The sequence below is a fragment of the Stenella coeruleoalba genome (genome assembly GCF_951394435.1).
Source record: "Stenella coeruleoalba genome assembly, chromosome: 1".
In the NCBI taxonomy this organism is placed as follows: Eukaryota; Metazoa; Chordata; class Mammalia; order Artiodactyla; family Delphinidae; genus Stenella; species Stenella coeruleoalba.
This window is the reverse complement of record NC_137169.1, coordinates 39,467,256-39,490,171: the sequence shown is the minus strand read 5'-3', so window position 1 is coordinate 39,490,171 and position 22,916 is coordinate 39,467,256. Positions and strand designations below refer to the sequence as shown.

The window sequence follows — 22,916 nt, the reverse complement described above, 5'->3', positions numbered from 1 at the left end:
AAATAGCTACAGTCACCATCTCCATTTTGTAGAACAGAAACTAGGACAGAGATTAGCAACTTTCCCAGTATCATGTAGTTAGCAAGTGGCATAGCTGGGATTTGGTTCCAGAGGGTCAGGCTTCCAGGTCCCTGCTCTTCACTACTGCACAGAATAAGCTCTCTTTCACTGGAATAGAGAAGGGGGACCAAGGACTGGACCCTGGGGGTACTTCTGGCACTTTTGGTAGGGCCTCAGGCCAGGCTAGGAAACATTGTCTACAGAGAATCTTAAACAGGTAGGTGACACAAGATTTGCGTTTTACGAAGATCACTCTCACCGCTGTGCATAGGGTGAATGGGAGGAGGAGAGATTGAGAACAGAGATAACACTGTTTTGACTGGGTCAATAATCCAGGGAAGAGATGATGAAGCCCCAAGTTTAGCAGGGACCTTGCTCGCCGGACTGATCCCCACTCACCGCCCCAGCCACTCCCCAGCATGGCAGGGCTACTACTGCTGCACCTGGCCAAGGGCCGAGCGGGGGCAGAACTGCCGCCTGAGCTCTGGCTACCACCATGAGCCCTGGTGAGGAGTCACAGATACAGAAAGGAAGGGTGGTGCCTTTTGCTCGCTTGCACAGAGAAGCCATGCGGACTAGCAGTGGCCCTGCCCGGTCTTCCCTCCAATCCAGACATTTTAAACCACTTTCTGTTTCCTACTTGTGTCATGATTTTCCCCACCTCTGTTCTGAATAGTTGATTTCCTCTGCTAAGGATGCTTTCACTCATTCATTAATCCATTCTTTCACTTGTTCACAGCACATTTTTTAGCACCCAACATGGGCCAGGCAGCTCTCTAGGTGACGGGGACTTTACAGCCTAGGGGATGAGATAAATGTTAATGTAATAATTATACAGATATGTCACTCTTTGAAGGTAAAGTCAGGGGACCATGAGACCATATGTTGGGTGCTGGAGACTTATCCACTCTGGGATGCAGGTGGCCAAGGTAAGGTCGTAACCGGGATGACATAGCTTTCCTTTGCAGAGACATGACGTTTATGCTGAGATGTGAGGAATGAGTAGGAATTAACCAGGCAAAGAGGGTAGGGAAGGAGAGTGGCCACCCTTCCTGAAGTCCTCCTGTGTTTAACAGTGTGCTCATGAATCCTTGGGTTGAAGCAGATAGGTCTGGAGCCCAGAGGAGACTCAGCATAACAAAGGGAGGGGGAACTGAGGGGGAGGCACCAGACACAGAAAGGAGCAGAGGGACTCAGTGAGAGCAGCTGCAGGGAGAGGGGGCTGGGGACCACGCGAGGAGCGGGAGGCTGGACACTGCGAGACCCATGGGAAGTTCTCAGAGCAGCTGCTGAGGAGCTCTGGGAAATAGGGGTGTTCAATATTTCATCTTAACCTGTGCTTCTGTGGTTTACAATTCTTCCCCTCCCCAGACCTTCAGAATAATCGGTTGCACACAAATGCCTTATGTAGGGCTTCCCTGGTGGCTCAGTGGTTGGGAGTCCGCCTGCAGATGCAGGGGACGCAGGTTCGTGCCCCGGTCCGGGAAGATCCCACATGCCGCGGAGCGGCTGGGCCCGTGAGCCATGGCTGCTGAGCCTGCATGTCCAGAGCCTGTGCTCCGCAAGGGAGCGGCCACAACAGTAAGAGGCCCACGTACCGCAAAAAAAAAAAAAAAAGAAGCCTTATGTAGATGGTTTGGGGGAAATAGCTGAGTTCGCATTAAGGGTCACTGGGAAACAGTGAGGACTGCACAGCCATGTGAGGTGACACAGAACAAGAAAAGGTCAGTGGAGAAATGTGGAGGGGACAGCAGCAATAGGAGGTAATCATAGACTCAGATGTATTTAAACCCTCAAAACAAGAATTTTATTTGTATTCAATTATGATGAGTGATTAGCATAAAGTGATGACCCAAGGCAGCATTAAAGAGGGTCCCATAAGAGTAGGGACAGCCTGGACAGGAAGATAGAAAAAGGAAGGGATGTTCTCATGGATGACTTTCGCAATGGGACGAAGCTGTGGTTTTGTTCTAGACATCTGAGACTCAGCGTGTAAACTCCGACTGAAGGAGATTCCTCCCCACCACTGGTTCCCAAGCTCCCCAGCCAGCCAGCTGTAGTGCAAAGCCTACCAGGACTTTGGAGAATTACCAATTCAACGTTTCCTGTTACCAAGGCAACACCTGTTACTTTCTGGGTACAAAGTCACTTGGGATGCGGTCCTTGGTCCCTACCCCTTGGAGTGCTCAGTCTGGTCCGGGAGGCAAACCTCACAGCGCAGTGATCGGTGCTGCCGCAGAAGCAGGTCCAGAGGCTGTGCGAGCAGGAATGGGACTTTTTGATCCAGTGGTGGGCATCGGGCAGCTTCCTGGAGGAGGGACACCCAGGCAGGGTCATGGTGTTTTCCAGAGTAGCCAGATGCCTGGCAGGCAGAGGGAGGGGGCACAGGCGCAGCTGTGGGGCCTCCTAGGCTGTCTGTGCTGCCCCTCCGCAGGGCTTGCTCATAGCACCCAGCAGCCCGTCTTGATTCCTCTTGTCTCCAACAAGTCATGTCTTTCCAGCTGGCCTCTAAGTTCCTCGAGGCCCGGAGTCTTGGTGCATGTTTGGATGTGAGGGTAGGAAGAGGCAGATCTGAGTGGTGTCGAGGAGAGCTCCCTGCCCAAATGCCATCTGCCACCACGTTTACCCTCCACCCTGGTCCCTGGTCCCTCGCTCCTTCGGGTCTGACAGCCACCAGTGCGGAGCCACCAGTGAAAGTATAAGGCCTTGCTGGGGAGATGCTCGCTGGAAATAGGTGACCGGGGATTGGGAGCCAGAGAGTAAAGGAGGGAGAAAGGGGACAAGGAAGGGAAATGGGTGAGCAAAGATGCATGAGGATTTTGGCAACTTTCTTGCCACTCTTTTTCTTGTATCTTCCACTTTTTTGACCTCATGACACATGTAGAGTACAAGCTCCTGGACAGACTCACCAGAAGCCAGAAATAGTGTTTTTGAGGTAGGAGTGAAAGGTACTGTAGTGGACAAGAGTTGGAGTCAGGCGACCCAGTGCGAGTCCTGCTGTGTGGCCTGAGCAGACCCAGCGCCCTCTCCACGCCTCCTGGCTCCACCCTCCAGTGTACTGGCTGGATGGGGTGCTCTTTGGGGGTTCCTGCAGTCTCAGCCTCTGAGGGCTCAGTGTGGACAGCGAGGTGGGAAGGGAGCCTGTCTCCGGCCGGCCGGGCCTGGCTGTGTTTAACCTGCCGTGGCTGATACCAGGCCTGCAGAGTCACGCAAAATAGCCCCAGAGGAAGATGTTGACGGCCAGCAGGAGGACGGCATTGATGTTGCAGACGCTTCTCCAGAGCGGCTCCTCCTCGATGCTGGTCAGTTTCTGCTCCAGCGCGGCCTTCTCCGCGGGGCTCAGCGCTTGCTCCGGAGCCCGCGAGAGCCCACACAGCCAGCCCCAGAGCAGCTGTCCCCAGGACCTGCGTGGGGCTGAGGGACAGAAGTCAGAGGGGAGGAAGGCAGGGGGGCGGCAGGGCGAGCTTGGAGAAAGGAGATGATGAGAGAGCAGGGCCGGGACAGAGATGGTGAAAAACCCAAGAAAGGAATGAGGCGCACGGAAGGGGGCAGAGGCAGGGGGAACAGTCAGCTTAGCCCGGGTGCAAGCCGCAGGCTGGGCGCTGAGCTGGGGTGCCACGCTGAACCCCCAAACCGTCATCTAGCGGAAGCATGCCCGTGTGGCAGGGAGAGGGCTGTTAAGGGGCGAGGATAACGAACACAGTTCAGCCCAGTTCGGAGCGCGTGCCCCGCCTGAGGACCGAGCGGCTCAGCACGAGGAAGCGCACTTCACAGTGATATAAACCAAATCCTCGCGCTCTGCTTTGTCAGTAATGAGGGCAATAGTTCAGCTCTCATCTGCCTTACTCGTTTAATAGCCATCTGGGAAGGGAGGAGGGGTGATATTTGGGGGACTCCCTCAGAGACCCCATCCCCAGTGACCCCCCAGATGGGGTCTTTGGGACCCATGACCTGGTGTCCGTCCCCACTGCTCCCCCCATGTGCCCTCAGCCTACCTGCAGGCTGTTCCTGGCCGTGCCTGGGGTTCTCTGTCCCTCCGGCCCCTGTAGGACCCTCCCCAGATGGCACGTCCGCTGTCCCTGCTGTGCTCTCCCGCGCCTCCCTCTTCAGCTCAGAGTGAGGACCGTGCCGTGTCCACCACGTCAGGCGAGCGAGCTGGAGGAGAGCAAACAGCCTCGGCTCAGGGACCTTTGGAAGGAAGTCGGGCTGTAGAAAGAGAGGACACCCCTTCCCGGGAGGCCAGCAGAACAGCGAGGAGAACAAGAAAGGAGCACAGGGGACGAGGCCTGCCTCTGAGGCCCGACTGCCCCGTCCTTGGAAAATCTGAACTCCCTGCACCTGTTCCATACAGGGCTCGTGCCGGGGGCCGAAAACACCGCGGGTCAGGCTGGGCCCCTGACCTCCCGCAGCTCACGGGCAGGGAGACGCAAGGCCGGACATAGGGAGGCAGGCGGCCCACAGCAGCAGCTCCCGAGGTCAGGCTGAGAAGCTGAGACTACGTGAAGCTAGTAGGCCATGGAGAGTCACCGCACGCGGGAAGCAGAGGGAAGAGGCTCAGTTCTGGGCTTTAGGAAGATCTCTCAGAGTGAACTGATGAGATCCAGCCTGGAGACAGTTGCAAAAGTGGAACCAGAAACAATGAGCATTTGAGGTCACGGGGTGGGGGGCAGCCCCAAGGTTGAGGAGTGAGAGCTGCAGGCCGTGGTGACTGACTGGAGGCAGCCGCCGTGGCTCTCAGGGCTGCCCTGGACCTTCAGATGGGTAGCGGGGCCCCTCATGGAGCTCGAGCTGGCAGGAGGACGACTGGGCTTGGTGATGGCGGGAGTGAGACAGAGTGAGAGAGAAAGCCTGGGGGCGGGGGCGTGGTCATACACACACACACACACACACACACACACACACACACACACACACAGCAGGAGCTTGAAGAGCCCGGAGGGCCTCACAGCGGAGACGTCCACGGATCCCTACGGAACAATGATATTTAAGGGGCAGGAAGAAAATCCCATGAAGATGACAGAGGAGCAGCCAGAAGGGTAGAAAAATATACAGTGAGCAGAAGAGAGGCCTCCAAGATGCAGGATGTGGGCAGTAGCGTCTGGTTCTCTTCAGAGTTCGCTTGAGATGAAGATGGAGAAGTGACCAGTAACAAGGTTGTTGGGAATGTTGGTGTGAGCAATGCTGGAGGGCACTGGGACACCAGGCCGACTCAGCGGGTCGAGGAGTAGATGAGGGGGAAGTGGAGGCTGGTGATGGACACCACTCTTCACAAAGTTTGCTGTTGAGGGTCAGAGAGGGAGAAAATTGTACCTGGAGGAGAACGGGAGCCAGGGAGGGGATTTTTAACTGGGAAGGACTTCAGTGTGGGAATGAGACAGCAGACAATGGGGACGCTGAAGGATCAAGCGGTGGGGGGAGACCATTTCAGGGGTGAGCCCTGGGGGAAGTCAGTCTCTTGGTTCACCTGTGAATACACTGCTTGTTTGTAGGAATTCGTGACACTAAGGGTATAGGTCATTTTGCGAACTCTAAAGGTAAGGAGTGTTATTAATTATTTCCACCCAGTGTTTCAAGGACCAACTTCTGGCATGGGCTCTCTTACGGGCTGAATACTGTTCCCCCCAAATTCATATGTTGAAATCCTACCCCCCACCCCCGCACTTCAGAGTGTAACTGTATTCGGAGAGAGGGTCTTTAAAGAGGTGATTAAGGTTGAATGAGGTCTGATGAGTGGGCCCTAAGGACACCAATATGACTGGTGCCCTTAGAAGAGGAGATTTGGACACAGACAGGCACAGGGGAAAGACCACGTGAAGACAGAGAGAAGACGGCCACCTATGAGCTAAGGAGAGAGGCCTCAGAGGAAGCAACCTGACCAACCCCTTGACTCCTGGCCTCCAGATCTGCGAGGAAATAAATTCCTGTCATTTAAGCCACTCACCCTGTTGTACTTTGTTATGGCAGCCTGAGCAAAGTAATACCCTTCTGCTCTAAAGAAAAAAGCTTTCAAAAGACTGAGCATCAGTGTCTGAGGACTGGTAAATCCATCGGCGTGGGAGCGGCGAGGGCTTCAAATCAAGCTCTTACTCTGCTAGACTGTTTCTTTTCTCATAAACCTGTTTTTCAAGGTCCAACTCAAGTGACATTGCCGGGGACCCTCCCCCTCCCCCCAGGGGTGACTACCTCTCCTCTGCCCTCCGCTGCACCCTTTGAGCTTGGGCCTTCTGTACCTTCTCTTGGGAGAGTAACTGTTGGTGTTGTGGTCTTCCTCCCCCACTCCCCATCCCTGCTCCCCACGGGCAGTTGCTGGCAGGGCCCATTCATCTTTGTAAGCCCAGTACAGTGCCTGGCACAGAGTAGGTGCCCGCTGAGTAATTTTCCAATTGAATGAATTACTTTTCACTTGGGAATTAACAGCCCAAGGAGCTCACCGTCCCCAGCCATCTGTGATCTCAACTCAGTGGAGTAAGAGTCGATGGTGGAAGTCCAGGCACTGTGGGTAGGGGAACATTTGGGGGCGGCCTTGTTCTGAACACTCCACTTGCCTTTTCCTCAGGGATGGGGGTTGTGCAGAGGCTGACAGTGACGATGACGATGGCCGTGAGCCCACAGAGGAGGAGTGCAAAGTAGAGGTAGTGGAAGTCTTTCAGCACGGCCGGCCTCGGGTCTGCCTCCCCACAGGCTGTGGCTGGGTACGAGAACTCCAGGGTCATGCGCAGAAGCCCCACCACCAGGCCAAATATGAGGCCCCAAAAGGCTCCCTGCGGAGAGAGGGCAGTCCAGGGGTGGGATCCAGCGGGGAAGCCCCAGGAAGCTAAAAGCCACGGTTTGGTTTGTCACCGCGTTTGCAAGTCTGCCTGAGTAAGTTCCCCATGAATGCCGAGGCTTTGTCTTAACCTAAAGGCAGGCAGAGCAGTTTATTGGAAAAGGTCAGACTAGGCTCCGCTGCAGAACAATGACTGAAGCAGTGACTCGACCTCACTCACATGCAGTGATAAGCAAATTAATAAGTACTAAGGGTAGGTGCTTAATATTCAACTAGAATGGAATTTGCTTTTGTAATCAGCAGGGAAAGCCAGGATCTTCCTCCCCAGCTCTCTGTTATCAGAAATCAGAAATCAGAATTAGAACTCCTCCTTTTTTATTTTTAAAGGAAAGCTCTGGCACGTCCTGTATCTTCTCTGTAGCACTGTTGGACCCTAACCTCTACCTGTTCCCCAAGTATAAGAAGGCTTATATTTTCAAAAATTCTGGAATGAATAGAAACCTCCAGAATTCAACCGATTTCTGCCGTGCACTCTAGTTATCAGCAGGGGGACTCGAGCTCTGCAAACAGTAGACCCAGCAGAGGCCTGGCTTAACTACTCCACTGGGGGAGGGGCTTCTATGATCGCCCTTATGATGACCCTGGGCTCTCACGTGGCCCCTGTACAATCACGTCCATGATGCTCCTTACCTCCCCCAGGTACAGCCAGCAATTTGGGCCTGTCTTTTCTAGGCTATCCTGGGGAGTGACCAGGGTTACCCTCCTGGTACCTCCCAGGGTCTGTTACATTTCCGTGCAGTTTCACAAGTGGCACATGTGCAGGCACCCCTGTAAGCTCACACTTTGTTTCATCATCCTCTTTGCTGTCATTTTGCCGACATGTAGAGCCCTGCCGTGTTAGAGAGCTTCCCGTCTGCTTGCTTTTACACACACTGTTCCTCATGTCGGGAAGACTCTTTCCTCTCCCATTAATCCTTCAAATCTCAGCTCACAAGTCCCTTTGTGACCTCCCCTCCCAGGCGTCCCATAGGTTATGTGCTCCTGCTCTTTGCTCTCATGGCAGCTATCATACTTTGCTCTTATTGCATATCGAAACCTCTTTCCTCCTGCTGGCCCAGTGATGGCAGACCTATGTGAACTTTGTAAACCATTGCATCCCTGGAGCCTCCCTAGTGGGATTGATTCATGTTTGCTGAGTGAATGAATAAATCTAGACCCGATGCTATGGCTGGGGAGACGGAAGCCTGGAGGGGGCAGTCCAGGTTATGGACAGACTAGCTCTCCTGACCCTCTGGTGTTCTGGGAGAGACAGGTGCACTGCTGCACTCACAGGCTCTGTGACCCTCTTGCAGAAGATGGCCAGCAGGAAGAGGGCAGTGATGGGTGGGGCCAGGTAGCTGGTGACAGACTGGATGTAGTCGAAGAGCTGCCCGCTGTTGGAGCTTTGGATGATGGGGACCCAGAGGATGCTGACGACGACGAGCAACACCACAAACACTCTGCCAGGAGAGAACAGGGCACGTGAAGAGCGCTCGGAGCGGCATTGCAGTGGGGCAGGTGAAGGTGATGTACGGGAACCAGGAAGGGAGAAAGGAGGGGAACGCGTGGTTGCTGAATCAGAGAAGACAGGATCACAAAGGCAAAGATTCCAGAAAGTCAGACTCTTAAAATCCCAGAATATCAGAATTACAGAATCCAAAAAAACCCAAATTTTAAAAATCCCTTTGAAAGCGTGTAGCCCATCTGCTTTTGGGAAGAAATCCATTCCTTTCCCCTTCACCACCCACCTGAGTAAATGGCCCCTGGTTGAAAAACTTTTCTTGGGTGTGTTGGGTGCAATGATGCATATTGCCAGGAGATGGTGCCCAAACCTCACTGACTGATGCCATCAGGTGCAGTAAGACTTGGCAGGTGAGCAAAGAGATAAAAGGATTCTGCACACCTGTCCTCTTCTCTCCTTTCCCTCCCATTTTCTCTCTCTCAGGCCACACTAGAGCAGCAGCTAAACTGCAGGAGCTACCTGCCGTTCACTCCCCTCTTAGCCCCCACCTCTTTGTACAATCTGTCCTGCGCTCAGATCCTTTGATGGTCAGTCCCTGTGCATAGGGCTGGGATGCACAGAGGAGCGGACCGTAGGGACCCATGGCAGCCGTGGGCAGAAGGCATCGTGATGGAAGGAACAGTGAATGCAAAGGCAGGGAGACGGAAAAGAGCAAGTTATCGAAACTCAAGTAGAGAATGAACACGTTAGTCCAGAAACCTGAGTTACAGAGCCTTAGATTATGAAGCAAAGATTTCAGAAAGGGCCTCTTAACTTTGTGCAAACTAGAAATGCCCAACCCAGGGAGAAAAAGAGAAAACAGCCACCAAGTTATATTTTGAAAAGGCATAAAATGAATACCTATGAGATAAAGTTCAAATTTCAGCTGAGCGTTCAAAGCCCTGCATCCTTTGGAGACAACCTTCCTATGAACACCTCCATCGATGTGGGCCCCTCACTGCATTACATGTTTCTGACTTTCTCATTAAACTGTGTGCACCCTCAGGGCAGGACCATATAAGTCGCCCCTGTGTCAGCAGCACAAAGGTATGATGTAGGACGCGTGCTCGGGGTGAGACTGAAGGAGTCTTTCTGTTATCCGGGGATGACATCCAGAGCTGGTCTGGAAGACACTGGGGGCGAGCTGCTTGCTAACGTCTTTCCATCTATACAGTTCATCTTTCATTGAGTCAATGCTTTGTCAGCTTCTCTCATTTACCCTCTTGATCAGTTCCAAGATAAAATTGAACAGGCAGGGAAGAGATTTTTCTTCTCCTTATTCTGGAGGGAGGGGAGTGGTCCAAAGCTGGGGAGGAACTCACCTGAGGTCCTGCAGAAAGTTGGCGCTAGGAACCAGGGGCTCTGACTGCCAGTGCAGGGCCCAGACCCAGCCGCATCTCCTTCGGGTAACCCAGGGCAGGGAGGAGAGGGGAGAGGGGTTTTGCCTACAGGGAGGGGGTGCTCCGGAAGGATGGGCCAGCGCACCTGCCCACCACCATCAGCTCCTGCTCTGTTGCCTGTCTGCGGAAGCGCTGCCACACGTCAATGGCAAACAGGGTACTGCTGCTGTTGAAGATGGAGGTGAGTGAGCTCATGAGGGCGGCCATGATCACTGCGATCATCAGGCCCCGCAGACCTGGGGAGAGATGAGGTCTCTGCGGACAGCTGGCCCGTGAAGGCCAGCTCTGCCAGCAACCGTGGAGGCTGCCAGCATCCAGCAGAAGCACGAGTTTAGGGGCGGGAAAGGGATGGGGACGGTGTTGAATGAGGTGCCCAACCAGGAATCCTGGAGACCCATAGCGCTAGCGGCCGGGCTCTGGCCACACACTACCTCTGCCGCCCCCTGTGGCCTTGGCCGAGTCATCTGTCCTCCCTGAGCCTCAGTTTCCTCATCTGACTATTAAGGGATGTGAGACTAGCTGATCTTTAAGGTTCTCTGCAGACTGGACATCTCGGTCTGGGTTTTAAACGTTGTAGACACTTGGTTAGTGGGCCCTGGTCGGGAGGAGGGTGACTATTAATTATTGAGTGTTTTTTTTCAGTGTTTTGAACCTTTTTCAATGATGCTATGATACCAGACTAAAGCCCCAGCTTGGGAGGCAGAATCCCTGGAACTTTTTGAAGGTTTTATTTTAATTAATTAATTATTTATTTTAATTTTTAATACAAATTTTAAAGGTTACTTTCCATTTTCAGTTACTACAACACGTTGGCCATATTCCCCATTTTCTACAGTACATCCTTGAGCCTATCTTACACCCAATAGTTTGTGCCTCTCAGTCCCCCACCCCAATGTCCTCCCCCTCCAGGAACCACTAGTTCCTTCCCTATATCTGAGTCTGCTTCTTTTTTTGTAATATTCACTAGTTTGTTGGGTTTTTTAGAGCCCACATATAAGTGATATTATATAGTATTTGTCTTTCTCTGTCTGACTTATTTCATTTAACGTAATGCCCTCCAAGTCCATCCACGTTGCTGCAAATAGCAAACTTTCATTCTTTTTATGGCTGAGTAATATTCCATTGTGTATACATACACCATCTTTATTCATTCATCTGTTGACGGACACTTAGGTTGCTTCCATATCTTGGCAATTATAAATAGTGCTGCTATAAACATTGGGGTGCGTGTATCTTTTTGAATTAGTGTTTTTGGGGTTTTTTTTATATCTATACTCACAGGAGTGGCATTGCTGGGTCTTATGGTAGTTATACTTTTAGTTTTTTGAGAAACCTCCGTACTGTTTTCCACAGGCAGAAGCCATGGATTTGTTTCCTGGTTCTGCAAGGAACTAGCTGTGTGATCTTTGGACTAGTTCTGACCCTTTCTGGGCCTGTTTTCAACCTGTAACAAGGGAGGGTGGGGCCCACTGGTATCTCAAGTCTCTATGATTCTGATGAGGAAGCATCTAGAAACACAACTCCCTGGCCAGCCCCACCTCAGTCCTCTTTCCCCTCAGTCCAAATATTTAACCGCCTCCTGCACGCCTCCCTGGGTGACTCCAAGTGTCCCAGATCTAGGCCAGCATCTTCCTCTGGGGCCCCTGCTTCTTCCTTTGGTTAATGATATGATATGCTCAAGTTATTCTGGACCCTTCCTCTGCCTCCCTCCTACCCCACCTCCCTCAGCCAGTCCCTCTCTGGCTGCTCTGTCATAACTGGGCCTCCACCACCATCTCCACTATTTCTTTGATTCATTTCTTGTTCCACTGGAGGGAGGGAATAACTCAATTTCCCTCCATAAACCTGCCTTTCTTTCTACGTCCCCAGTCTCAATATCATTGTAAACTCAAGACCTGCAAGCCCTGTTTGGATCCCTCTGTCTTTCTTGTCCCTCAAACACAATCAGTCATCAAGTCCTGCCAATTCTATCTCACAAATATCACCTAAACCCTTTCTGTCCATCCCTAAAGACACTGACCTGGTCCAAGCCACCACTACTGCCTTGACCACTGAAAATCCCTCAGGACCTATCTCCCTGCCTCCCCCTAAGCTGAGCTCTCCGTGCAGAGTGATCCTTCTGAAGCACACATCCAGTCATGCACGCTGGCCTGAAACCCCCAGTGACCCTCCACTGCCCTCAGAGTAAAGGTCACGCTGCACAGTGGGGCGTGGCCACCAAGTCCTCCCCACGAAGGTGGTCTTCATTCCTGCTGCATCTGAGCCCACACTGGCGACTTTCAGTTCAGACTTGACACTCTCTCATACCTGGGCCTTTGCACATACGGGCCCTCATCCCTGGAACGACATTTCCCACGCCCCTCCGCCTTTGTCTGCCTGAGATGCTCCCCGGCACTCAGCTCCATTTCCTCTCCTCTGGGAAACCTTCCTCCACATTCCTCCAAAGTGGGTCAGGTGCCTCCTTAGGGCTCCCTCAGCCCCACCGTGTCCCCACACTGGTTCCACTGTATTGTGCCTTCTGCTTGGGTACCCTGCAGACTGCACTGAGCTCGAGAGCAGGGGCCTGCCTTTTATCTCTGTATGTCCAGAGCCAGGGCACAGAGTAGTGCCCTACAGATGCTTGTGAAAAGTGTGTGTGTGTGTGTGTGTGTGTGTGTGTGTGTGTGTGTGTATTAGGAACGGGGGTGCGGAGGTGAATGTTTTCATTTTCTCTTCCCATCTACGACCATCCTCATGCGATCCCTCTTGGGCAGTGGGGGTGGGATGAGGCTGGAAACCTGGTGTGCAGCGTGGTGTGGGGGGATGGGACTTACCCATGGGCATGAGAGCCATGACCAGCTTGGGGTAGGCAATGTTGGAACATCCCACGCGGGCCCCGCAGATTCTTTGGCAGATGTCAGGGTCCACGCAGCCCACTTCATCTGCAGAAGAAGTGATGGCAGTCAGAGCTAAACCATCCCGTGCCTTCTCTGGCTGGCCCAGTACCTGCTTTCTGACCCCATAGGAAAGTGTTCACTGGTGAGTGGAGGGAGTCAGCGTCTAGAGGGTCAAAGGGCAGGTGGAGGTTGGGTCCTGGGATTTCGGAATGTCTGGTAGACTTCTCAACCACGTACTACCCTGCAAAACCTGATAGACCCCTCTGGGTTTTAGGCCTTATATCTTAATAAAAGGCAAATATCCTTGCAAGGGACCATGAATGCCTCAATTGGTCTTTCCCTTATAGAGAGAAAGCAGGATGTTAAAATGACATTCAGGTACAAATTTCTTCTACTGATACACATACTGCATGTTTGGCCCACAAAGCCTAACGAACTTACTATGTGTTCTTTTTTTTAATATAAATTTATTTATTTATTTATCTTTGGCTGCGTTTGGTCTTCGTTGCTGCGTGCAGGCTTTCTTTTTAGTTGTGGGTGAGCAGGGGCTAATCTTCGTTGCGGTGCGTGAGCTTCTCATTGTGGTGGCTTCTCCTGTTGCAGAGCACGGGCTCTAGGCGCGTGGGCTTCAGTAGTTGTGGCACGCGGGCTCAGTAGCTGTGGCTCACGGGCTCAGTAATTGTGGCGCACGGGCTTAGTTGCTCGGTGGCATGTGGGATCTTCCCAGACCAGGGCTCGAACCCGTGTCCCCTGCATTGGCAGGCAGATTCTTAACCACTGCGCAGCCAGGGAAGCCCTTACTATGTGTTCTTCATAGAAAGTGTGTGGCCCTTGCTCTGGGCCAACTTTGCCCGGAGGGAGACTAGCTCTTACCTGGGTACAGGGCCCGGCTGATCATGCCAGGCATGACGATAAAGAACATGGGAAGGATCTTCAGGTAGCCCCCCAGCACGGAGCCCCCCTTGGCGTGGGACAGACTCTTGGCGGAGAGAGACCTCTGTACAATGACCTGAAAAGACAGCAGCGCAGGAGCGCCAGTCGGGCCTGCTCGGGTTCCGCTCGGCTCCTGCGAGCCCCAGCGTGGGGACGGTGCCCCATACCTGTTCCCGAACCGGTCCCAGCCCTCTGTGCATCCACATGCCCAGTTTGCCCGCAGGAGCCACCCCAGTTTGTGGTGGGCTGGGCCAAGCTTGGTCAGGGCATCACCTGGTCGGTGCACCAGCACCACGTGGCCAGCACCGTGAGCCCGAAAATGAGGCCTGGCCAAGGGATGTCCCCGCTCACAGGGTCCCGGAGCATGTGGAAGGCGTCGGGCCGGGGGAGGTGACAGGTGGTGTTGGGGACTGTGACATTAGGGATGGCCTGCCTGTACCTCTGCTCCAGGCCTGGGTACCAGCCCACCTCTTGAAAGCCTGCAGGGAGAGACCACTGTGAGTGAAACAGCCCTGAGGCCCCACTGGGTCTGTCACATGCCCCAGCTCGCTGGATCCCAGTCGTGTGTGGGACCCCTGAGCTCGGAACTCGTATGGGACTTGGGAATAAGAGATGGAGTGGCACTCAGGCTCAAGACCCCTGTTGTGGAGTAGAGAGAATCCTGCTCTTGGGGTGCCCTGGCCTGGAGCCGGGACATGGCTCTGTGGTCTGCAAAGTTCTGATCAGACCGTGGTGGTGACAGCCAGAGAGAGATCAGAGAGGAGTTGACAGGGGAGGGTGGGATGTATTCAGGACTCTTCCTTACCCAGAAACATGAGGACCAGGGCTCCCCCCACCATGATCACCGTCTGCAGGGTGTCTGTGTAGATCACGGCCGTGAGGCCCCCTGGGGACCCAAGGAGAGGGTTCATCAGCACCAGCAGGGGGTTCCTCTCAGGGTGCCCGCCCTGTGCTGGGCCGCACTGGGGAGACCAGAGAACACATGGAGCCCTCAGCGGATGGACTCTGGCCACTGCCTTCCCCGCCCCTCGTGCTCCGTGGGCCCGCCCAGAAGGCGGAGGCTGGTACAGCCACAGGCCCTCAGGTCCCTCTCCTTCTGTCCCCACGGCCTCTGGCTGTTGTTTGGTAATATCCCAAGTCTTTTCCTTTCCTGCGCTGTTAGCTCCACCGGGAGGCCTGCCTCCCTCCCCACCCCAATGCCCATTTAAGCTCCCCCATCTTCCCAGGCCCCCTCAGCCAGGAGGAAGTCTGCCGGAGCCTGTGTCCCGCGAGCCCAGGCCTCTGTGAGGGGCTCTGCAGGAGACGGGAGAAGGCATGCTTGTGGCTCTTGTCTGGAGCAGCCTGTGGTGACTCTAGTCCGGGTCACAGTCCCCTGACCTCCACCCTATTCCCTGCTGTCGGTCTTCCTCTGTATCTCCTTCCCTGGCTCTCTCTCGGGATGGCTCTGTTTCCTCCTGTTTCTGCCCTTCCTGTCTCCCCTTTTCTCTTTCCCACGTGCACAGTGTCTGTGATGCCTGATTCTGCATCTCTGTCTGCCTCTCTCTTTGTTCCCTCCAGTTTCTCTTTCTCACTCTCCCGGTCAGTTTTCACTCTGTTCCTCCCTGGACCTCTGTGTCCCTGTCATCCGGCGCTTCCCTCTCCACCTGTCCCTGTCTCTGCTCCTGGCACCTGCACCCGACGTGACCTCCCTTCGGCCCTACCTGTGATGGTATAGACGGCCGTCACCACCAGCAGGATCACAGTGGAGAGGTAAAGGTTCCAGCCCAAGGCCATCTGGATGAAGAGGGCTCCAGAGAAGATGTCAGTCTGCAGAGACAGCGACCCAGGAGTCCAGGTCACCCAAGGCCCTCTGTGTGGTCACCAGTGTACGTCACCTTCCTGCTCAGCAATACCAGATGCTGTTGGCCCTCAGGGTGCGATGAAGATGAGCCTTACGTGCCGTGCTCAGGAGGATGGGCTTGGCCTACAAACCCTGAGGCGCCGTGGAGACTGTGAAGCAGAGGAGCACCGCGGACAGCTCTGAGCCTGAGAACCGTGTGATCCGGCAGCACTGCCAAGGGCATGTGCTGGCGGGGAAGGGGTGAAGTGGCACACTGAGGAAGTGAGACAGGAGCTGGGGTCGGGGGGCGGGGGAAGAGGCCACTGGGGGAGAAGGTGGGAACCTAGGGGCTCCCTGACGGCTCCCTGAAGGAGCACCGGCCCACTCAGCTGCCAGATGGGCCCGCGGCTGACCTGACGGGCAGGCGCCCCAGTGCAGACGACACAGGTCCTGGATACCCACATGTTTGGGTTTATTGGGGGACGTGGGGTCGCAGCCTTTGCCTGAGCTGATTTAGGGTTATTTACAAGCATTGGTGGAACAAGAGGATGTAATGTTTCCAGCCCTGGACCTGGCTAACCCGAATGATTCAGTTCCCTTCAGGACATGCTTGCTGGTCCCTTTATATGAGTGTTTTGTGACCCATGACAAGGGCTACTACGTGACAAAGCCTCAGGAGGCCTCAGCTGGGCCACAGAACCCAAACGTTAGTTCCAGCCCCAGAGCTAGTGCTCTGTGTGGACCTGGGCAAATCTTTTGACCTGGGTTTGTCTTCTGAGTTTAGGTCAACAGAGGAAGAATAGGTCCTTTCTAATGGTAACATTCTAGGCAATTAATGCTCCGTGCTGAATGAAGAATCAATTAATGGCAAGATAAATGAGTGAACGAATTCTAGATTGTGACTTCTTTGGATAGAGGGACTCTCATTCACTCAACAAACATTTATCATTCATCTCTAATTACCCTACTGCTGAGGGGGAGCATGTGAGGAAGGGGTGTGGATTTTTTTTGGGGGGGGGGTACATGGGCCTCTCACTGTTGTGGCCTCTCCCGTTGCGGAACACAGGCTCTGGACGCACAGGCTCAGCGGCCATGGCTCACGGGCCCAGCCACTCCGCGGCATGTGGGATCTTCCCAGACCGGGGCACGAACCCGTGTCCCCCGCATCGGCAGGCGGACTCTCAACCACTGAGCCACCAGGGAAGCCCAGGGGTGTGGATTTATCCTCCTTTTCTATTATCCTTCCTCTTCTAACCATCCATGCATTCATCCATCCAGCAACAAGCTATGCCCTCTCCTAAGCATTTTCAGAGAGACGTGATGGCCACACGGGAGCAGGTACTCACTGAAATCTTGGTGAAGATGTAGAGGATGAGAGAAAGGAGAGACATATACACCTGGATCCTCTGGCCCCCGAATCGCTTCTTCAGGTACTGCGGCATTGTGACCACCCCGGCTGCGATGTACACGGGGACGAAGATCCAGCCGAGGGCCAGAAGCAGCCAGGTTGCCTGGGAGAGTGGGGAGAAAAAGGGATCCACGTCCTAGATGCAGATGGAGAGGTGGTCTGTGCAGAGGAGAGCCCTGGGCGGGGAGGTAAGGGGCCACAGGCCTGATCTCAGTCCTGTGTGACCTCTGATGAGGTCCTCCAGGCTTTGGTTTCCTCATCTGTAAAATGGGTTCTCGAGTCACCATGCATCTTCCCCAAGCACCTCTGAGGTTCCTCTTAGCACTAAGGCCGGGGATGGGGTGGGGTGGGGTGGGTTAAGACCCCCTTTATCCATGAGAATCCTCCAGGCCAACTTCCTTACATTCCACTCAAAGCCACCCACAGCAAGGCCTCCAGCGGCCCCCGTCCCAGCCAGGCCGATGAACAAACCGCTGCCCACATTGCTGGACATCAGAGATGCTCCGATCTGCAAGGCACAAGGGGGGCCAAGGGTCAGAGGTCAGCTTTCATTGGAATCGATCTGTAGTCAGGACTGTGGGCTTCAGGATCCAGGAAAGAGGCAGAGAGAGAGCAGAACCTGAACTCAGGGAACGTGAGATCAGAGGGAGGAGATGCAGTGGGGGAGCAATGAGAAGAGGAGTGGAAGTGCTGTTTATTAGGCCCTTACTGTATGCCAGGCAACGTGCTAGGCATTTTATAGGCACTAATACACTTAATCTCCACAAGTATTTGGAGGGATGGGTATTCATCTTTCCACTTTACAAAGGAAGGAGTTAATGTTAGGAGAAATGAAGTCACTGGCTCCAGGCCACCCAGTGAGGGAGAGGCAAAGCGGGAAAGAAGAAAAGCCATGGGAAGCAGGGTCCATGTAGGGAGGATAAAGCTCTGCTCTGGGACCATGGATCTAAGGGCCTCCAGAGAGAAGGAAACTGAAGGGAGAAGGGGAGTCCCCCACGAGAGGGATGGGGGAGGCCCTCTGCCACCCGGTTCCGGCAGGTCCCAGGGCAGGGCCAGGCAGTGGGAGGAGCCACGGGGTTGAGCACAGCCCAGGCCACCCCCCCAGTTAATTTTTCTCCAGGAGGCAGCCAACTACTCTGAGGCAACAGGAGGCAATGCCAGTTAGATAGATGATGTCCACAGTCACAGCCGTCAGTACTTGAACGGCATGGCCAAGTGCCTGCTTCCGTTCTAAATATATTAACTCACCAACTCCTCACGACAACCCCACGAGGAGAGTTCTGCCATTATCCCCATTCACCTCGGGGAAACTGAGGCACAGGCAAATAACTCGCTCAAGTTCCAGAACTGATAAGTGAGAGTCGAAATGCGGATTGCGACTCTGGCCATCTGCCTCCTGTAATCACTGCTTGATGGGTGCTAGGTCTTAGTAAGCGTTCATTAGTGTCATCTGTTGTTGTTAGATGGGAGCCGGAGGGGAAGAGCCAGTCTTGTACCCTGTGTCACCTTAATAAAATTGTGGGGCTGGGCAGTAGAAAGTGAGAAGAAGGGAAAGCGCCGGGACATTCAGAGAAGAGGCAGCACAGTGCAAAGGCACAGAGATAACAATAGGCCTGATGTTCCCGCGGACTTTCAGCCACCCCTCCGCCCCCGCGTGCACACAACACGTGCACACACACACACCCTCCCTCTCTTAGGGGGTCCTGGGGATGCTGCAGGCTGGGCTGGATCACTCAGTCACAGCAGAGAGCACTGGGCCTCCTACTGTGGAAGAACAGGCTCCCCAGGCTGCTCTCGAGGACCCTGCCCGGGGCCCCCAGTGCGTCACTCAAGGAGCCATCAACAAGGTCGGCAGGGGACCCCACGGGCCCCTCTGAGACGGGGATGCTGCTGCGCCTTCTGCCGTCAGCCCCCAACCACGCTCCCCTCGGGCCACAGGGAGGGGACTGAGGCACCTCTCAGGACTGGCTGAGTAGGGAAGCGCGCAAAGCTATTGGACGATCGTCACAGGCGCCAGACGCACACGTCCCAGCGGGGCAGTGGGACTGAGAGTCCCTCACTCGCAGCTGGTTCTGCCCCAGCCTTGGGCTGAAGCTGCTCTCAGTGTAGGCGGCTCAGCTCACAGCCCCGTCCCCCTGGCGAGGGCACCGCCACATCCTCTCTCCCACGTGCACAGACCCACGTCCCGCTCTGTCACCGTCTCTGGGGCACCCCCTCCTGCTCGGAGGCCTCGGGTTTCCTCACACCCCAGAGCTCTGCTCTCCGCAGGACTGACCGTCCAGGCCGGCCCCCTACTGGTTCTCCTGGATGGACCCAAGGAGACCTGACCTGTCCCAGTTCTGTGCCTCCCAATGACTCGTTTCCAGGGCTGTGATTCGGGGGTGGGGTGGGGGGACCAGATGATCAGAAAGGCCTCTGGGGGGTTTTCATTCTTCTGATGAGGGCTGTCTGACGGCACCAGCGACCCTGTCCCCATCCCTGTGAGCTGCCAGGCCCACAGCCCCCTGCATCCCGGGGGAGTCTGCCATGCTCCTTTTTTTTTTTTTTTTTTTTTGCGGTACACGGGCCTCTCACTGTTGTGGCCTCTCCCGTTGCGGAGCACAGGCTCCCATGTGCAGAGCACATGGCTCACGGGCCCAGCCGCTCCGCAGCATGTGGGATCTTCCCGGACCGGGGCACGAACCCGTGTCCCCTGCATTGGCAGGCGGACTCTCAACCACTGCGCCACCAGAGAAGCCCTGTCATGCTCCTTTTGTCCTCACCTCTCCTTGTCCCAGACACCTGAACCTTCCAGAGAACCCTGCAGGCTTCCTGGGTTCCTCTGCTCTTTGGTGAGTCTGGCGCCAGCGGTGGGCAGCGAGGGTGGCGAGAACAAAGACAGGGATGTGCAGAGGGCCGGTGGTGTGTGGGTGCGTGTGCGTGTGTGCACTCACACGCCACGTGTGAGGTGTGCGTGCCTGGGCTTGTGCCAGCTTCAGTGGCCCCTGGGGCTGAGGACTCCGCTGTTAGTTTGGAAGCAGGCCTCACCTCCCTCCGTCCTATTTCAGGAAGAGGAAGTTAGCTTTGAGGACCAAAAGGAACAAGTGGGGAGGCCTGATGGGAGGAACTGGGGTTCAAAGGACCAGTTCCTGTGGGGGGTGGGATTTTGCCTCTAGATTTCCCTCACTTAACTGCTCTTTAGTATTTATGTGTCACTTTCCCAAGAAAACCTTTCCTAATCCCACTTCCACTGTCTGGAGGCTAGAGGCCTCCCCCAGACATTCGCAGGCCCCATGCTGCCCTCCAGCTCCGCAGCCATCAGGCTGTTTAGGAGTCTGTCTGCCCCGCCCAGCCTTGAGCTCCTCTGGGACGGGAACACTCTGCGTGGGCTCTGTAGGTCCAGTGTCCGGCGTGGGACCCACACTTAGGAGGCGCCCAGGGCACGCAGGTCCCAGCTGAGGGTTTGCAAGGTCTCTCAGGTTGCCTGGTGCCTCTGGACCAGAGAGAAGGAGCCCAGAGCCAGGAACCGCCTTGGGGGCTGTAGCCTTGGTCCAGGCAGGAGTAGGTGAGGTGGGAGCTGGGAGGTGGGGGGAGGGGCGGGAGGAGGGTCGACTCACTGGCCACCAGCTTATGGACCTTCCCGCCAGGAAGTAGCCGCCAATGGTCCCTCGGCTGGCACGGATGGACGACTGGAAAGGAAATGGCAAGAGTGAGGATTTCCCGAGCCTCCCCCAGGCTCTGCCCTCTGCCCCAGATTCCCTGCCCCTCGAGGCAGGCACTGTGGGAACACAGAGGGTGGGAACTGCGGCTGAAGCGTTCTCCATCTTTTAGCTACGTGGCTTTGGGGGCGTTAGCTCCCCTCTCTGGGCCTCCCTGCTCATCACCCAGGGCTGGTGTGAAGAACAAAGGCGCTAATGGGGTGTGTGTGTGTGTGTGTGTGTGTGTGTGTGTGTGTGTGTGAGTGAAATGCCCTCATGAATGCACGGTGCTGTTCATGTGCACAGGTTATTGCCATTGTGCACTCTTGTGTCCCATCCTGCTCCCCCGTCCCTGTCCAAACGTAGCTTCAGGAAATGAGTTGGGGTCTCATCCGCAGGCTACCGTGGCAGGGAGACTGCCTTGTCCCCTCCGCCCAGCCGGACTCCCACTCGGGGGACTGGGAGGTTGCAAAGCACTCGGTCCCCAGACAGAGGCAGGACTCTTCTGGGGGCGTCTCCTGCTCCGGCCTGAGGTCAGACCGCACCACTGAGGTCCACCCATGACCCTGGCGCAAACCCCCTCCTGCACTGGGAGGTGGTCAGTAGTGGCCTATTTGAGGAATTACTCTGAAGACTGAAAGGGGGTGGGGATGAAAGAACTTTCTCTCGGATGCAGGGGGTGAGTACAGGGCAGCCGGTTAAAGCCCTTATTGGATGCTGAAGCCAGGCATCTGATTGGGTCTGCAGACAAGAGAAATACCTGAAGGAGGGGAAGGGAGAGGGAAGTTGAAAGAAGCTTCTCTTCCCCCAAGAGAAAGCGACAGGTTAGTCACTAGGGCATGACTGGTGTGCAGGGCTCGCTGCTCGTCAAGACTTTGCTTGGACTTTCCTGTGCCACCTCTGGTCCTTGGGGAGGACAGATGAACAGAAATAATTTACGTTACAGGTGGGGAAATGGAGGTCGTCTAATGGGAAGCAACTTGTCCAAAGTCACAGGGGAGTTTCTGCTTTTCATGGCTGTCCACCTCCCGGGAGCCAGCGAGCCTCTGTTTGCCCATCTCTTCCTCACACACCCTGGGAAGCAGGGACAGTTCATCCCACTTTACGGATGGGGAGACGGAGGCCAGAGATGGTTCTTGACCTTGCCACAGCCTCATAAGTGACCACCTGGGGCTCCAGTCACTCTCTGCCTCACAGTGGAGTCTAGAGGCGCTGGAGTTTCCCTCGATTGCTGCAGAGATAACGCGGTCATTTACTGCTGCAGGCTGTGTGCTGGGCGCTGTGCCAGACCCTCAAATGTGTCACGCTCCTAAATGGTCAGGGTCACTTTACCTCATAGACCTTTATACTCTCATTGTCCAGATAAGAAAACTAAGGCTCCGTATGTTCCCAGGGCCATGCGGCCCTACCTGTTGGAGTTGACATCTGAACTCAGAGCTCCCCGACCTCCCAGCCTGGCGCCCGTCCAGGGCATTGAGGCTCTGGTGAGCAGTGGAGAACAGAAGCATGTTGGGATCTGCCTGGCGCAGCCCAGCTCCTTTAGAAAGCACGGCTCCTTGCCAAGGCACCGTCTGGCGGAAGGTGTGGTGGGTCCAGGAGTCAAGCATTCGCATAGCTGGGGATGCTGGCATGTGGAAGAGGGCAGGAATGGGATGTGGGGAGGCCAGGGATGCATGGGGCCAAAGGAGCAGATGCACAGGGACAGGGAGTCGGACGGGAGATGGGGGCTCGCTGTGTGAGCTCTGGCAGGTCACACCCCTCTCTGGGCCTCAGTTGCCCATCTCTAAAAGGGAGGGGTTGGAGAGGATGATCCCTTAAGGTCCTTTCACATCAGCCCCTGTGCTTCCTGGACACGCCTTCCTTCTGCCCACCCCTGCCCCCAGCTCCATGACCAGCCATCGAAGAGAGCCTGCCTTTGCCTCCCCTGCCCACCCCCAACCTCCGAGCTACTCACCCAGATCCCCACGCCAATGACAAAGACAAAGTAGACGACCAGGACCGCGATGTCGTAGGCATGCAGGCTGCCTCCAGGACCCGGAGCTGAGCGTGGAACTGTCGCAGTGCTGGCCCCATTTCCCGAAGCTCCAGGCCCCATTGCTGCCAGCTCCGCGCTCATCTACTAGTCAGTCACCACCAGGCTGGACTTTGAGGCACTCCTGGTTTCATTCTTTTCCTTTAATGATTAAACAGCCCTAAGCGCCACTGGCCAATGAGAAAGCTCTGAGCCCCATTGGCACATAAAGTCCTGGCCCGCCTTTTCCCCTTACTGCCAGCTCCGTCTTCTGCAGGCGTCCCTCCGTTTCCCGGACCCCACTACACACACAGTTGCACACTCACACACACATGCACATGTACACGTGCACGCGTGCACGCTCCCATCCCGGAGAGGAGCAGGAACAGGAGGGAGAGAAGAAGGAAAGGAACAGAGTCCTGGCAG

General features: G+C 55.2%; 1 protein-coding gene across 1 annotated transcript; it reads right to left on the bottom strand.

The window, feature by feature from the left end:
* Nucleotides 1–3,265: 3,265 nt before the first annotated feature.
* SLC5A9 (solute carrier family 5 member 9) lies at nt 3,266–22,595 on the bottom strand (the record flags this gene model as incomplete). The annotated part of the gene is made up of 14 exons (XM_079900948.1): nt 3,266–3,474; nt 4,056–4,215; nt 6,606–6,821; nt 8,157–8,325; nt 9,852–10,002; nt 12,580–12,687; nt 13,516–13,651; nt 13,849–14,054; nt 14,381–14,461; nt 15,276–15,381; nt 16,741–16,905; nt 17,206–17,310; nt 20,399–20,470; nt 22,434–22,595. 14 exons carry the CDS (start codon nt 22,593–22,595, stop codon nt 3,266–3,268), a joined length of 2,046 nt encoding a protein of 681 aa, XP_079757074.1.
* Nucleotides 22,596–22,916: the final 321 nt, after the last annotated feature.